At 38.5% G+C, this 17,138-nt stretch overlaps 1 protein-coding gene across 1 annotated transcript; it reads left to right on the top strand.

Annotated features, from left to right (window-relative positions):
- The first annotated feature begins 4,100 nt into the window (after positions 1-4,100).
- LOC135634057 (uncharacterized) lies at positions 4,101-15,713 on the top strand. The gene is made up of 3 exons (XM_065144207.1): positions 4,101-4,375; positions 4,828-5,543; positions 14,154-15,713. Exons 2-3 carry the CDS (start codon positions 4,839-4,841, stop codon positions 15,477-15,479), a joined length of 2,031 nt encoding a protein of 676 aa, XP_065000279.1. The 5' UTR covers positions 4,101-4,375; positions 4,828-4,838; the 3' UTR covers positions 15,480-15,713.
- The last annotated feature ends 1,425 nt before the right edge of the window (positions 15,714-17,138 follow it).

Below are 17,138 nucleotides of genomic sequence, written 5' to 3'. Positions count from 1 at the left end.
TGTAAACATGACTCTTATTGGCAAGGATCATGTTCAAAAATTTGCTACCAACCTCAAATTTTTCTAAGATTTATTTGAGTAGCAAGTTTTGTATTTTTAGTTCATCACATTTCGTATAAGGAATTAAACTATTATTATGCTCAACCTTTAATTTATCTAAATCACTAATAAGAGAAGCATGCTCCTTTTTTAATAATTTATATTTTTTATTAATTAATTTATATTCATTAAAAAAATCATGAAAAGCACTTAATAATTCATCAAAAGATAAATTTGCATCAAATGAACTTGTTACCTCATATTCAATGACCATTAGTGCATAGTGAGCAACTTGCTCGGTGATGATAGACTCCTCTTCGGATACACTTAAGTCGTCCCATGTTTCTTTAAGAGTCTTCTTTTTTAATTGCCTTTTCTTGGCTAGGAGACATTCGCTCGTGTAATGTCCTAGCTTCTTGCATTCGTAGTATATTATTTGATCTTTTTTGGGTTCAAATTTACTTTTAGTTTCATTTTTATGAATTTTTTAAATTTTCTTGTTAAGAGTGCAAAGTCTTCATCAAGGTTCTCATCACTTGAGTTTTCTTTCAAGTGATCATTTTAGATTTTTACTGTCATATCATTCATGTTCTTTGGAAGGGTGTCCTCAAGCTCTTCATGAGCTTTACAAGTCATCTCATAGGTCATTAGTGACCCAATTAATTCTTCGAGAGGAAAATTATTTAGGTCTTTGACCTATTAAATAGCCATAATTTTAAGGTCCCAACTCTTTGGAAAGGATCTTAAAATTTTATTAACAAGTTCAAAATCTGAAAAACCTTTACTAAGTCCATTTAGACCATTGACGACATCCGTAAATCGGGTGTATATGTCTCTAATGCCCTCACTCGGTTTCATTCGAAACAACTAATAAGTATGCACTAAAAGATTAATTTTTGACTCCTTCACTCTACTAGTGCCTTCATGAGTCACTTTGAGTATGTACCAAATATTAAAGGTGGTTTCACAAATAGATACACGATTAAACTCGTTTTTATCTAAGGTACAAAACAAAGTATTCATAGCCTTTGCGTTTAAAGCGAAAGTCTTCTTCTCCAACTCATTCCAACCGTTCATTGGAAGAGAAGACTTTTGAAAGCTATTTTCTATAATATTCCATAATTTGAAATCCATTGAAATTAGGAAGATCCCCATTCTACTCTTCCAATATGTGTAATTCATCCTATTGAACATGGGCAGACGTGTAATTGAATGACCCTCTAGGTTGCCAGCAAATGCTATCTCTCTTGGGTTTAAAACCAAATGAGAGTGAACTTTGCTCGGATACCAATTGCTAGGATCAAGAGCGGCACTAAGAGAGGGGGTGAATTAGTATAGCGGAAAACTTTCTCGATTTCAGAAAAATATTTGTTTCGCTTAAAACTGATTCCGACGAAAATGGTTTCGATTCAATCCGCTTCAGAGAGATTATGAACTTGAAAGCTTTCATAAAAGTGCAAGAGAGGATTAAGGATATTTGCAGTAATGTAAATTATACAAATAAAAAGTAAACCAGAATTTAGAGTGGTTCGGTCAATGTGACCTACATCCACTTTCAGATTCCTCCTCCGATAGGGTCTCTAGCATCCACTAAAGTCCTTCCTTCAATAGGCGAAGGTCAACCACCTTTTACAGCTCTTTCTCCTTTTGCCAGGTTTAGGAGACAACCCTTACAAGTCTCACTCCTCCTTCTTGGATGGTTATAAGATTAAGAGATGAAGGAGGAGAACTCTTCACTTTTATAATACTTTAAGACTTAAGAACTTAAGATTATGCCAATAGCTTTCGCACCCTTTCATACAGAAAATGATGGAGTTTTTATAGGCCCTAATGGCTTCAAAATTGGAGCAAAAAAGTGTCTCATCTCGGATTTTCGGGATACTAACGGTACCATCGCTAATACTAGGTGGTACTACCGCCTGCAGTCTGACACTGGATAGTACTATCGCTTAGTCTAGGTGATACTATCGCCTGACAGAGCTATGAGACCGAGCTATGGCGGTACTACCGCTCAGAATTCCTAAGATGTTGTTTTCTAGGCGGTGCCACCACCAGCTAGGAATTCAACATCCTAATTGAGCCTTGAATCCGACCCAAACCAGCCCAACTCCGAGACCAGTTGGCCCCTAACAGAGTTGATGAGATTACCTCCCAAATCAACTCTAATTATCGTTCTAACTGCAATTAAGGCAAGCATGATCCGGTACGTCAACTTTTCACTCGGCGATCCTCTGGTGAACTTCTCAGCGAGTCTTCCGACGAACTCCCGACCAACTCTCGGCTAATCTTCCGGTGATCTCCCAACGAGCTTTCGACGAGTCTTCCAACGCGCTTCCGGTAATCTCACGATGAATTCTCGACGAGCTCCCGATACATCGTCCGAGTCTTCGACTCCATCCCATCATCTACTTTACGTCTTACTGCTATTGTAGTTAATCTTACGTACTTATCTTAACATATGGATTAGATTAAATAATTTATCAATTTATTTTATCATCAAAATCCGAAATCCTTTTCCATAACGATTGTCTACGGGTAGAAAGTTTAAGAGAGAAGGATACGACGATTGTCTACGGGTACAAAGTTTAAGAGAGAAGGATACGAGGAGAGAGGTTTGTAGGGTTGAAGAAAAGGATCGATCATTGTTCGTTGCATCGTGGCAGACCATGCTTTCCTACATGCCATGTGATTGCTTGAAGCTTTCAAGTTTGGTCTCAGCTTGGGACATGATACCCTCTTTCCTCTTCTTTCTTGGCCCAACCTGACAACTATAATCATACTACTAATCGATTGCTTATCTGATAAAAGAAACTGACCACTCAGTTCGTAAAGAAGCGATCTTACTATTGCGTGATGACTACGTTTCGATCATCATTCGCGTGAGCTCTAACGGTTGCTTACGTTCATTGCGGATTATCGATATCGTTTAATTTATGATTAATTTATAACTGTTTAATCTTTAAAAAAAAAAAAGAAGCTTATGGTTTGTACATTTCTTTGGGTTTCCACCTACCTTTCCTTCTATCTTTTGGTGACAGAAATTGATGGGTCACAAATTAATCTTCTGTCTATTGATTTCATATGAAGCTTTCTTATGGCTGGCTTCATGGCATTCCCATGTGATGTCTACTTTTATTATTATTATTATTATTATTTTTGTATGCTCACTTTTGTGTCTTGTGGCATGTGATGATGGCCCTCCTTTTACTGCTTGGGAGTAGTAACCTCCCTTCCTCCTCTGTCTAATCTAATATGATATCTAAGAGTTTTTGTGTTCAACTCCAACTTTATCTAATTTATTGGATTTCAATTTTTTTACTTTTTTGAATATATATGTTTGACGATCTTTAATTTTTATCTATTATACTTAAATAAAATTATTCCTTTACGACATGAGATACCAAGGGTCTTAAGTTCGTATATTAACCCTCCTTTGATCTCGATCGAGATCATGATCTATACTGATCTCTATCGAGATCATATGTGTGGTTCCAACTCATTTGATATCAATGCTTTGACCTAAGCTTTCTCATTTAAAGATATCATCATGTTCTACTGAGACTTACTGAATTAAGCATGATGAAGCACCTTTCATGCTACAATGGACCATTAACAGACACTTCTTGATGGCTACTCCATTGCCTAACCCTCTGGAAACAAAAATAATTGCATGTGAGAGATGATATCAACATCATTGTAGTTATACATTAATTGCATGTGTATTTGTCACGTAGATTTCTGCAACACTGTTCACATGAGAACTGTATTACAAGCACCACTCAAATTTGTATTGATTAATCCTCTCAGATTCCAAGATTGAGCAGCAGTCTCATAAATACCCTTAACAGTAGAATCTACCAGTGATCCCTATCCTACTCTGCAAGCATCCAAGTGATTTAGCTCAACATGCTATCAGCCAACTCATGTGTATCTTATTTAAGCACCAGCTTGTCACTGCAAACTTTTCCTTTCTGACCAACCAAAGCCTTCCAAGAGTCCATGATCTTTTCACTTTTCAGAGAAGTGGTATAGATTTGATGTGATGGTACAAAAAGAAGGATGCATTCAACATTATCTGCACACCCCCACCCCAAAGTTCTTCCCCACTTTTTTTCTTCAAGAGGACACAGGAATCTTTTTCTTTCTTCTTCTTCTTCATGCCACCCTCCCATCTGACCAGAAGAATTATCTTCTCTACATCCTAAGATTTAGTTGGAAAGGAGCACAGACTCCTCGCTCTCTCTCTCTCTCTCTCTCTCTCTTTTTGTTGCCTCTCAATCTTAATGGCACTACAGATCTATTTCAGAAAGAAGATGACTTGGTTGTATTCTCCACTGTAAGTTTCCTCTCCTTATCTTTTCACTTTGTTTCTTTAATGTCAAGTAAGGTTATTCTCCAAATCTTGAGCTTCCTTTTCTCTTTTGCCCCTCTAACTTCCTTCTGCAATCTATGAATCTCTTCTTGTTCACAGTGGATTGTGAGTTGAGCCTCTTAACTGTAAACTATGATGATGAACTGATATCTGCAGTTGTTGCTTCGAGTTATTGTGAGATTTCTTATCGTTCTGGCAGATTAGAAGAGCTAAAGATGTGATCTTTTGTTCTGTCTTGTATTGCTTGATGAAAGCTGAGGATCTGTTTTCTTTCTGTTTCTCCATGTCCCACTGATTTTGCTTGATTTCCCTGTGAAATCTTTGCACTTAGAATGATTCTTCTCAGTTAGGCCTCTGAAATCGGGTTCTTGATCCATCTACCTGCCATGAACTTGACGTGATCTATGTTTTCTCAGTCTTTAGCCCAATGCCGGAATCTTACTTTCCCCTCCGGTGGGAAAGCACCGGAGACCAGTGGTGGTATGCATCCCCTATCGACTGGGCAGCTGCCAATGGTCACTACGACCTCGTGCGGGAGCTGCTTCACCTTGACTCCAACCTCCTCATAAAGCTCACATCCCTTCGTCGGATCCGTCGGCTTGAAACGGTCTGGGACGATGATGCCCGGTTCGCTGATGTTGCCAAATGCCGGTCCCTTGTTGCCCGGAGCCTCCTTCATGAGTGTGAGACAAAGAACAGGAAGAATTCTCTGATCCGTGCTGGCTACGGTGGATGGCTTCTCTACACTGCAGCCTCTGCAGGGGACATTGGCTTTGTGCAAGAGCTGCTTGATAGAGATCCACTGTTAGTCTTTGGTGAAGGCGAATACGGTGTCACCGACATATTCTACGCCGCAGCGAGGAGCAAGAACTCGGAGGTTTTTAGGCTTCTGTTTGATTTTGCTGTGTCGCCAAGGTGTTCGATGGGCGGTCGAGGAGAGGTGGTGGAGGGGTCAGATGGAAGTTCTGTTTTTAGGTGGGAGATGGTGAATAGGGCCGTTCATGCCGCTGCTAGAGGAGGGAACACGGTGTTCCTGAAGGAACTTCTTGAAGACTGCTTGGATGTCTTGGCTTACAGAGACATTCAGGGATCGACCGTCTTGCATACTGCTTCTGGTAGAGGGCAGCTTGAGGTGAGACTGCTTCTACTCTGAGCAATGTCATATGGCTTATCCTAAATAGACTTGATTGTGATTCATTTTTATTAATTGACGATAAAATTTTCTTTTGGACTAATAATGGCATGACAAAAGTATATTTTAGCTCGCAGCTCCTTGTATACTACTAACGAAACCGTTTTTAGGGCAGAATATTTATTCTTTTTGTGGTTTCAGCATCATTAAAAGGTAATCCAAGTGCATCATTTCCACCTTGCAAGACTTTATCAAGTGCATCATTTTCTATTGTGTTTTTCATTCCTTAAATATTTATTCAATATTATAGAATCAGTAAGCCATAGCTATCATAACTCATATGGGGGCTCTTCAAATATTTTGGTAGTATGTTTTCAACTATTGAATCTCGGATTTTGATTATGAAATCAATTGGTAAATTATTTGATCTAATCCATGTGTTGAGATAAGTGTGTCGGATTAACTACGATAGCAGTAAGGCATAAAGCAGATGATGGACCGGAGTCGAAGATTCGAACGATATACCGGGAGCTCGCCGAGAGTTCATCGTGAGATCACCGAAAGCACGCTGGAAGACTTGCCGAAAGCTCGTCGGGAGATCGTCGGAAGCACGCCGGAAGACTAGCCGAGAGTTCGTCGGGAGTTCGTCAGAAGCACGTCGAAAGATTCGTCGAGAAGTTCGCCGGAGGATCGCCGAAAGAGAAATCGACGTATTAGACTAATTGCTTGTTTTAATCGTAGTTAGAATAATAGATTAAGTTAGGATTGGGAGGTGATCCCACTAACTTAATTAGGGGCTAACTAGGCCCTTAACAGGGCTGAATTGGGTCGGATTGAAATAGCCCATTCAGCACCTGAAATCAGGGCCGACGGTGGCATCGCCTGGTGACCCATACTCCCAGGTGGTACTGCCCAGACTGGGTGGTGGTACCGCCGACAGTTATTACCTGTCAACCGGTGGTACCGCCCCTATCAAGCGGTGGTACTGCCAGAGCTCGGTCTCCGAGCTCTGTCAGGCGGTAGTACCGCAAAGACTGTGTGGTGGTACCGCTCAATGTCAGATGTTAGCCGATAGTATCGCCCAGTAATGGCGGTGGTACCGCCAGTACCCCAGAAATCGGAGATGAGACACTTTTTGACTCCATTTTTGAAGTCATTGGGGCTTATAAATAGCCCACCCTTTTCAACATCAAAGTAAGCATGATATTACATTATCATACTCATCATTTGAAGAGATAACATGAAAATTTTCAGCATCAAATCACAGAATTATCAAAGTAAGCAGCATTTTAAGTTTACAACATCAAGGTAAATAGCAGTATTTTAAGTTTATAACATCAAGGTAAACAGCAGCATTTTAAGTTTACAACATCAAGGTAAACAACATAGGATTACAACATCAAAGTAAGCAGAATAAAAGAGAGGGATTTCATCCATTACTCCCCTTTTATCATCAGCAAAAATGCATACACAATTATTCAGGTGGTGGCAAGTCAAAATTTCTAAATAATGTATTGAGTTGTTGATGAATCTGTTATAACTCAGTTAAAATTTGATCTTGGCGTTGTTCAAGTCGATCTTACCATTGTTCAATTCGATCCATCTGTATCCCTATGTTGTAGATAGATGAGGGAGATGCTTGCTCTACTGGAGGTGATGCCTCAAGGGGACCAGTTGGAGGAGATTGATTACCCCTAAAAATTGGTGTTTCAGGTTCTGGTTTCGGTTAGAGAGGATCAGTCCTTCTACGCAATCTAGTCAATATACCATTTCGGAATGTACATCTCGACCGTCAAAGTAGGTTTCTATTTATGATACTAAATCTATCTAGTTGTATAACTTCTTTGTCGGGTGGGATAGCAATATCATAGGCATGGAGTAGTCTTGCGATTAGGCTACCATATGGAAGCATCATGTCTTTTTTTGATAGTTCAATCATGTTTTGTTGGATTAGGTAACCAAAACAATTGTTGTGTCCCTTCATAATAAAAAACATGGTACCTAATTCTATTTGGCTTACTTCATCATGATGATATTGTTTTGGGAGAATGATACTTATCAGGATGTGATGAAGTATTTTGGTGTTTAAAGGTAGTAAATGTTTGCAGCTTTTTAGAAGAATAGTTAAGTTAGGATTACAAAAAATTGTTCCTAAGGCATCAGTGTAAGTAGTCTCAAGTGATTCTTCATCTCATTATCCTCTAAAAGAACACCCTCTTTTTTTTACCGCAATTCCTATGATGTTGCAAATTGTGCTATCCGTAATGGGTATATGATATCCTAAGAGATAGGTAGATACCCTTTCGATTCTCATCAACACGCCCTTGAATTTTCATCCATAAAATCTAGACATGTTCATAAGTGTAAATATGTTGATTTAGACGAATTAAGTGATTTGGAACATATTCAATGGTTTGCTAATCTAGACATTCTCCCAATCCTTCAAATGAGTGAACCTATCTACCATAGACTTGTTAGGCTATTTTACAATAATTTACATATAGATGAAAACGAAAGGGTATCTACCTATCTCTTAGGACATCATATACCCATTACGGATAGCATAATTTGCAACATCATAGGAATTACGGTAAAAGCTGCAAACATTTACTACCTTTAAGCATTAAAATACTTCATCACATCCTGATAAGTATCATTCTCCCAGAACAATATTATCATGATAAAGTAAGCCAAATGGAATTAGGTACCATGTATTGGATTATGAAGGGACACAATAATTGTTTTGGTTACCTAATCCAACAAAACATGATTGAACTATCAAAAAAGGACATGATGCTTCCATATGGTGGCCTAATCACAAGACTACTCCATGCCTATGATATTGCTATCCCACCCGACGAAGAAGTTATAAAACTAGATAGATTTAGTATCATAAATAGAAACCTACTTCGACGGTTGAGATGTATATTCCGAAATGGTATATGGACTATATTGCCTAGAAGGCCTGATCCCCTCCAACCGAAACCAGAACCTAAAACACCCATTTTTAGGGGTAATTAATCTCCTCCAACTGGTCCCCTTGAGGCATCACCTCCAGTAGGGCATGCACCTCCCTCATCTGTCTACGACATAGGGACTCGGATGGATCGATTTGAAGAACGTCAAAATCGACTTGAACAACGCCAAGATCAAATTTTAACTGAGTTATAGTATATTAATGAGCAACTCAATTAATTGTTTAGACATTTTGACTTGCCACCACCTGAATAATTGTGTATACCTTTTTGCTGATGACAAAAGGGGAGAAATGGATGAAATCCCTCTCTTTTATTTTGCTTACTTTGATGTTGTAATCCTTTGTTGTTTACCTTGATGTTGTAAACTTAAAATGCTGCTATTTACCTTGATGTTATAAACTTAAAATGCTGCTCTTTACCTTGATGTTGTAAACTTAAAATGCTGCTTACTTTGATGATTCTGTGCTTTGATGCTGAAAATTTTCATGTTATCTCTTCAAATGATGAGTATGATGGTGCAATATCGTGCTTACTTTGATGCTGAAAATTTTTGTAATTTGGACTTGAAAATTTATGTGATTTGGACTTGAAAATGGATGTCATGTCTTGAGATCATTTCTATCGACAAATACGTGGTATCATCTTTAGATTTGGTAAATCATGATGTGTATGATGATAATAAGTCTAATTTATCAATTTGATGCTTGAATTCAAAAGCTTTGAATTTAAGAGTGACTTTCCTCAATTATCACATATAGATAGGGGGAGTTAAGATTAACTCCTTTACCAACTCGTTGTCATTATCAAAAAGGGGGAGATTGCTGAATCTCGAATTTTGATGATGAATCAATTGATAAATTATTTGATCTAATCCATGTGTTGAGATAAGTGTGTTGGATTAACTACTATAGCAATAAGGCGTAAAGCAGATGATGGGCCAGAGTCGACGATTCGGGCGATATACCAGGAGCTCGTCGAGAGTTCATCGTGAGATCACCGGAAGCATGCTGGAAGACTCGCCGAAAGCTCGTTGGGAGATCGCAGGAAGCACGCCGGAAGCACACCTGTCAAGAGTTCGTCGGAAGCACACCTGTCACGCCCCCCCCCCCCCCCCCCCCCCCCCGAATTATCACATTCAGGAGGTGTGACCCTGTCTAAAATCAATTATATTATAATTCATCATCAATTCAATCCAGGATCCAAACTAACAATTTGAGGATACTAAGAATCATTCAAAATCAATATTCACAATTCATAAACCTGAACGTTACATAAATCATAATCCACTTCACTCAGAGATTCACAAAATCTAAAGGCAACTCAACTAAACATCAACCACAACACAAATCCATAATCATAGAAATATATACAATCACAAAAAAGATAATTATTTACCATGAGTTCTTATCCTTATACAACTTAAACTTATCATTCCATACACATGAGCGGTCCTTTAAACTTTTACAACACATAAGTATCAACAGATCCTTAACATTACATCAGAAGTAAAGTTTACTATACAACAAAAACCATCATCCAACAAAATTAGCTCAAAAATCTTCTAGCCTTTCACTGCTTTAACCCAATTCTAGCTTTTCAGTGCGTGACAAGTTACCCTGAAAAATTTATATAGCAACGGGGTGAGCATAAAGAGCTCAGCAAGTGTCTAACATATCCATGACGATAGGAGAAGTTCAAGCAGGTTTAGTATCAAGATACAAAGTAGAAATACAAATGTTCATTTGAAGTCATCTCATTTGATATAAAATCACAAAGGTTGACCTCGTTCAAAAATAGGCATTAGACATAACAATAGGAGAAAGGAAATTGGAGCATTTCATTGGCAAAAGAAACATTTAGGCATGTATCAAATGGCACATGAAGCATTTATGTACATATCAAAGGCATAAGAGTGTTTGAGAGCATAACAATGACATACGAAACACTTCAAGGTATAACAAGTGAACCGAGTAATAAACACAAGCTTGTATGTCATTTTTGATGTAGCATGCATTCCATTTTTATCTAAAGCATAATATGAACTCATAAACAAAGCTTTGGATATCATATCAATAAACATAGATGGCGTTGTGGGACCACATACATAATGTGATTCATCCATTTCTGGATGACCACCAAGCATAAGTCTCCCACGTCTGAGAGCTCCATCCACCCACGTCTGAGTGAAGTCAATGGGGCCGGCAGAGCAATCGCGGGCTCTAAGCATAACTCCCTTTACCATTTCTGGCAAAGATTCACAATATCCCACAAGACACCAGAGTACAAAAGGGTAGTATGAACAATAACATTGACACATATCAGAAGCACATGCGGAACAACGAAATGTACATATGCCTTTCGAGTCAATACGATACAAACATAATCTTTCACAAATGTATTTCGATTTAAAAGGAAACAAAAGCAGGAGTATACAAGGATTTCAAGAAATCACATATGGCTCAATTGAAATAAGAAAGTTAGATGAATTCAATGTCCAAAGAAATGAAACTGGAAGAGGCACATATCGAAAGCAAATGCGGAACAATGGGATGCATGTGCCGAATCATTACGCTGAAAACATGAACTTTAGATGATAGCTGCAGACAAATAAATAAAGGACAAAAGTATACAGGAATTTAAGGTAATAATGTAAAGCTTAACTGAAGAGTGTTTGCCGAAATCGATTTCCAAAGAGAAGAAACAAGGAGAGCCGAAATCGACCAAAGCTCGATTCTGGCAGAATTTGATAGGGACATTGTATGAACTATTTAGATAACCAATTATGCTCCAATTTATGCAAAATATGTGTCATTAGAAAGCTTTATCAATCTAATTTTAGGCAAATTAAGTTTGACAAGAATTGGAATTTACAACAGGGAGTTACAGATAATTTCGTAGCCAAAGGTCTGAAAATATTTGTTCTGTTTTTACTGAATCCATTGGGTCGATGAAAGCAGATGTTTTAGTTAGCAATTATACTCCGAAAATTTCAAATCAGGTATATAAAGAAAGCATTTTGAGTCTAGCTTCGAATAAATCATACTTTGTATGGATCTGAGTTCACAGCAGAAAGTTATAAGTAGTTAAGCAACAAGAGGTCAGAAATTTCAGTCTCTATTTTGCAGAATCTGTAGGGTTAATTGAAACAGAAGTCTTAGTAGGCATTTAAACTCCAAATCATTCAATCTTAGTGTCAAAATAAAGATATTTGAGTCTACTTTCAAATGGAATAGGTTTTACCTAAATCAGAGTTTAGTGCTAAAAGTTAGATCGAAAACAATGTACAGAAGTCAGATTACCGAAAAATTTCATATTCATGGCTTTGTATCAAAAGGAAAGAACGGTTTGGTACTAAGCTGAAATCTTTTGCATTTATGAAGAATTAAAAGGAAAATAGAGATTAGGAATTCTGTAGGAAGAGGTTAGAACACTTGCCTTAGATGAGTTTGATTCCCAAATATAGGGAGTTGATACAAAACCTCAAACAAAGTTTCCTCTTCTTCTTCTCCTTCTTCTTCTCTTCTTCTTCTTCTCCTCAAACTAACGTTGGCTGAAAACTTTCTTCTTAATGGTGCCTTAAATTACTTAGGTTTGGCTCATGCTAAAATAGTGAGGTGGCAAGCATGCATGGGGGTTTAGGTGTCAACTTTAGAATAAATGCTAAGTGGCTCATCCTTGTTAATGACACATGTCCTCCATTTTATTTTATTTTATTTTATTTTATTTTTATTTACTCAATTCTGAATATTCTATAAATCATCTCAAACATTTAGTATTTACTCTTAGGTCCTTAGTCATAAACTTTAATATAATATTATTTAATAAAAAAAATTATTATTTAATAATTTTTTTTTTTTTTAAATGGGGGACGTTACAACACCGGAAGATTTGCCGAGAAGTTCGACGAAGGATCGCCGAAAAAGAAATCGACGTACTGGACTAATTGCTTGTCTTAATCGTAGTTAGAATCATAGATTAAGTTAGGATTGGGAGGTAATCCCATTAACTTAATCAGGGGTCAACTGAGCCTTTAACAGGGCTGAATTGGGCCAGATTGAAACAGCTCATTCATCACTTGAAATCAGGGTTGGCGGTGGCACCGCTTGGTGACCCATACTCCCAGGTGGTCTGGGCGGTGGTACCGCTAGAGCTCGATCTCCGAGCTCTGTCAGGCGGTAGTACCGCCCAGACTGGGCGGTGGTACCGCTTAGTATCAGATATTAGGTGGTAATATCGCCTAGTAATGACAGTGGTACCGCCAATACCCCGGAAATCCAGGATGAGGTACTTTTTGGCTCCATTTTTGAAGCCATTGGGGCTTATAAATAACCCACCCTTTTCTGCATGAAAGGACACGAAAGCATTGGCATAATCTTGGATTCTTGAGTCTTAAATGTATTGTAAAAGTGAGAAGAGTTCTCCTCCTTCATCTCTTAGCCTTGTAACCATCAAAGAAAGAGGTGTGAGACTTGTAAGGGTTGTCTCCTAAACCTGACAAAAGGAGAAAGAGCTGTAAAAAGTGATTAGCCTTCGCTTATTGAAGGAAGGCCTTTAGTGGATGTCGGTGACCTCGACGGAGGAGGAATCCAAAAGTGGATGTAGGTCATTTCGACCGAACCACTCTAAATTCTGATTTGCCTTTCTATTTATGCAATTTACATTACTGCAACTTCTTTAACCTTCTCTTAGCACTTTTGCGAAAGCTTTCAAGTTCAATTTATTTTCGAAACAGATTGAATCGAAACGAACATTTTTCCGAAATCGAAGATTTTTCTGCTGCACTAACTCACCCGCGCCCCTCCTCCTCTTAGTGCCGCTCTTGATCCTAACACCAACGCATGTGCTATTATTGGTGTCCGCAAGTCGAACCTCCAACAAATTATATTGAAGCTGCCTATCGAGGCATGCGATTATGATTAGTTTCTTTAGGACATGGATCAGAGATTCACAATCATTTTCTTTGAAAAAAGCCATGGTACCTGCATGTGACGTTTGCTCCAATCAAGAGTTCTTATCTGTCAGAAGAACTAAACATACATGAAGTGGTTAAAGTTAATCAATCCAGTTAAACAGGAAAGGTTATCGTCTGAGGCAATAATCATACTCTTGCATTTTAACCAGCTTATTATTCTATGAACTACTTAAGGATAAAAACTTACACTCAGCATGTCTGATTACATAAAAAAATTAGTTTAACTATTTTTGGATGATTCTATGAAGCATAGGGTATATTGTTCTTTCTGAAAGGTTAAATGAACTGATTCATCGGACAAACAAAATAATTTAGCTTTACTACAAGCCACACCTGCTGCTTTGTTGTTGTCATGTTTTCTCCACATTTATCCTCTCTGTAGAAATTCTCTTGATATATCAAATGATGCTTTTTCTTTTCAATATAGTTTCTCTTAATATGTCAAATGAGTAAATAAACTGCTAAAGAGCTAACAAGTAGGGTTGGCTGGACGTTACTCTCCAAGCACTTTCTCTTGTAGTTAAAAGGGTTGTTGTGCTCCTTGTTTTATACTTGATATAGTAAATGCTTAATAAGGGTGATATTGTCTACTGGAAATATTCTGAATAATATTCATATTATTTTTTAATTATCTTTTACATATTTATACAATAAATGCAGGTAGTTAAGGATCTACTTCTATCTTTCGATATTATTGACTCTAGAGATAATCAAGGGAATACATCACTGCATGTGGCAGCCTTTCGAGGACACTTAACTGTTGTGGAGGCCTTGATAATGGCTTCTCCCTCGTCCTGCAGTTTGATAAACGAACCTGGAGATACTTTCCTTCATATGGCAGTGGCAGGTTTCAGGACTCCTGGCTTTCGGAGACTTGATAGGCAAATGGAGCTGATGAAACAGTTGATTAGTGGAACCATAGTGAATGTTGAAGACATCATCAATGTCCGAAATAATGACGGAAGAACCGTCCTCCATATGGCTGTGATTGGCAATGTGCATACTGATCTTGTCGAACTTTTGATGACCGTTCAATCTATTGACCTTAACATTCGAGATGCTGATGGAATGACACCTCTGGATATACTCAGACAACACCCACGATCGGCATCATCTGAGATACTGATCAAACAAATAATTTCTGCTGGAGGAATTGCAAACTCAAAGGACTACAAGGCAAGGTATGTCCTTGCTTCCCACCTCAAAATGCAAGGTACTGGAAATAGCCCAGGCACTTCCTTCAGGATTGCGGATGCCGAGATATTCTTGTACACGGGCATCGAAGCATCAGAGGTCAGTGGGAGGCCTAGCTCATGCTCGAGTACCAGCAAGAGCGAAGTCAGCCACCCCAGTGCCACGGATGAAAACCATGGGTCTTCAGATAGAAAGAAACAAAGTTCTGTCAGCAATGCGGCAAGACGTCTCAAGATTCTACTCAGGTGGCCCCGTCGGAAAGAGAAGACAACTGAGACACCAAAAAGGGTTGGTGATGACGACTCATTTGACTCGTTCAAGAAATTGGTCAACCAAGAAGACACTCCAACTCCCCTCCGACAACGATTCTCTAAGGCTACATCACTTCTGAACAACAAGCGGACTCTTTCTGTGAGAAGCACCATCCCAAGTCCTTCAACAAAGAAGAAATTTACCGCAGGTCTGATGCACGGGGTGTTTCAATCCATGCCGCATCTGGCTCCCTCGGCACGCACTCCCTCTAGTTTGTTCTCAAAGTCATCAAAACCATCATCCACAATGGAGAAACAAAAAGGCATCCTTTTGGAGAATGAAAACGATGGTGCCTCTTGTTCCAGTTCCTCGAATAATTGCGGCGCGACAGAAAACATGACCCCAAGATCTAGTCTTGTAAGTATTAGACTGATGAATCAGTACTTCTGCTTTGGGGCACAGAACCTGGCAACGGATGATTCAGGCAGCGAAAAGCAATCTAATCAAGCATCCAAGTGCTCGTTGGTATCAGTGGCTTGAGACGGTTTAGTAGGAAACTCGAGAAACCGATGTTTTCGGTACAGTCAAATCTCTTGGCTGGCCCGTGCAAGTTGTCTAATTTCCACCAGGCGTGCTAGTTTGTCCTAGTCTTTGCATCCTTGTTATATTGTCGTTGGCACTGATGACATATTTCGAGTTGATATTAGCTTTCAGATGCTTTTCTAAGGAAACTAAGGAAATTAAATATAACTAGTAATGATGGTTTTTAGTTCATATCCACATTTGAAATACAAATATGGGTAAAAATATGCTTGCTTGATGCAGATGACAACCTTGCCATGCAATTGTCTCCTATAGCCTATAAACCCTGCAAACTGAGTCCATGGCTGCAGCTTATCTAATCTTGTTGTTGTTTCTGGGATTTTGGAAATCAAGTAATGATGGAACGAAGACCTTCTGCTGATATGGATCTCTTGCTCCCTGTTACAACCCAATGAAGCGTACTTGTTACTGAAGCACAGGATGATTTAAAGCTCCATCCAGATTTATTTTGTTTAAAGAAGTTAAATTTGATTAACTATATCCTAGCATCAATCAGAGTGGATAAAAACACTCAACCCAGAGAGCCACTCTCACCTCAGACTTCTTAGTACACTTGGCCAATCAATTGGTCCATCTTCTTATCCTTCCTATGCATACGAGAAATGTTATATTACATCAAAACTGTCCAAAATATGTTTGAAAGTATTGGTAAGGATCCCTCAGCCACCACCACTTGCAGTCTAGCCAAGACCGCCGTACCTTCATTGGACAACACCTCACCTTCTCATTCTCTTTCTTCGAAAACCTGCATCGAACAAAAATAAACCATTACCTCAAACGATCCAAAACAAATTAAACTAATAAACTGTTGGGTCCAGCCCATACGTGGGCTTGGACAAATTTGGGTCATGAGCCTATATGAAAGAAATAAATAGAGATAGGGTTCGATGAGGTGTGCACAGTGAGTACAGTGAGCGTACGACTAGAGGAAAGAGGAGAGAGAAAGATTAGATTTATGAGTTTTCTGCTTGACGATTGATGGCCAAACGTTGTCAGTTTCGATCTAAATTTTATGTGGAGAATCCTTGCAGCAAACTCTACGATCCTAACTATGTTGATCTACAATTTACCCTCTCTATGGTACTTTTCTGTGATATTCATTTTGTGAGATCTAGAATTTTACGAAGAAATCAATCCTATAATGAAGATACGAGCCAAGATCTATGATCTTGATGTTATTCTGATCCTTTAGTTATTCTAGAGAAGACATATTGTAAACCTGTTATCAGTGTTATTGATAGTGGAAGTTTGAGGTGGACTATGGTCCCGTGGTTTTTCCCACATTGGGTTTTTCACGTTAAAAAGTTTTGGTCTCACTGTGTGATTGATTTTTGCTCTATTGTTTATGCTGTGCTAGTTGATATTTTCATTTGGATATTAAGTTGGTATTTTGATGAGGAACCTATTTTAATACACAAAGAGAGAAAGAATTATTCCGCTTTAACAGGTTTATTCCCAACAAGTGGTATCAGAGCAACAGGTTATTTGGTGCTAGTTTTTCTTGTGTGATTGAAATAGAGCAATCAGATGGTATGATTAAATTGAACTCATCAAATTATTCAACTTGAAGGCGTATGATAGAAGATTTGCTTTATT

Source organism: Musa acuminata, chromosome BXJ3-3 (genome assembly GCF_036884655.1).
Source record: "Musa acuminata AAA Group cultivar baxijiao chromosome BXJ3-3, Cavendish_Baxijiao_AAA, whole genome shotgun sequence".
NCBI lineage: Eukaryota > Viridiplantae > Streptophyta > Magnoliopsida > Zingiberales > Musaceae > Musa > Musa acuminata.
The sequence above is the reverse complement of the archived record's forward strand: the minus strand, read 5'-3'. Positions and strand labels throughout refer to the sequence as shown.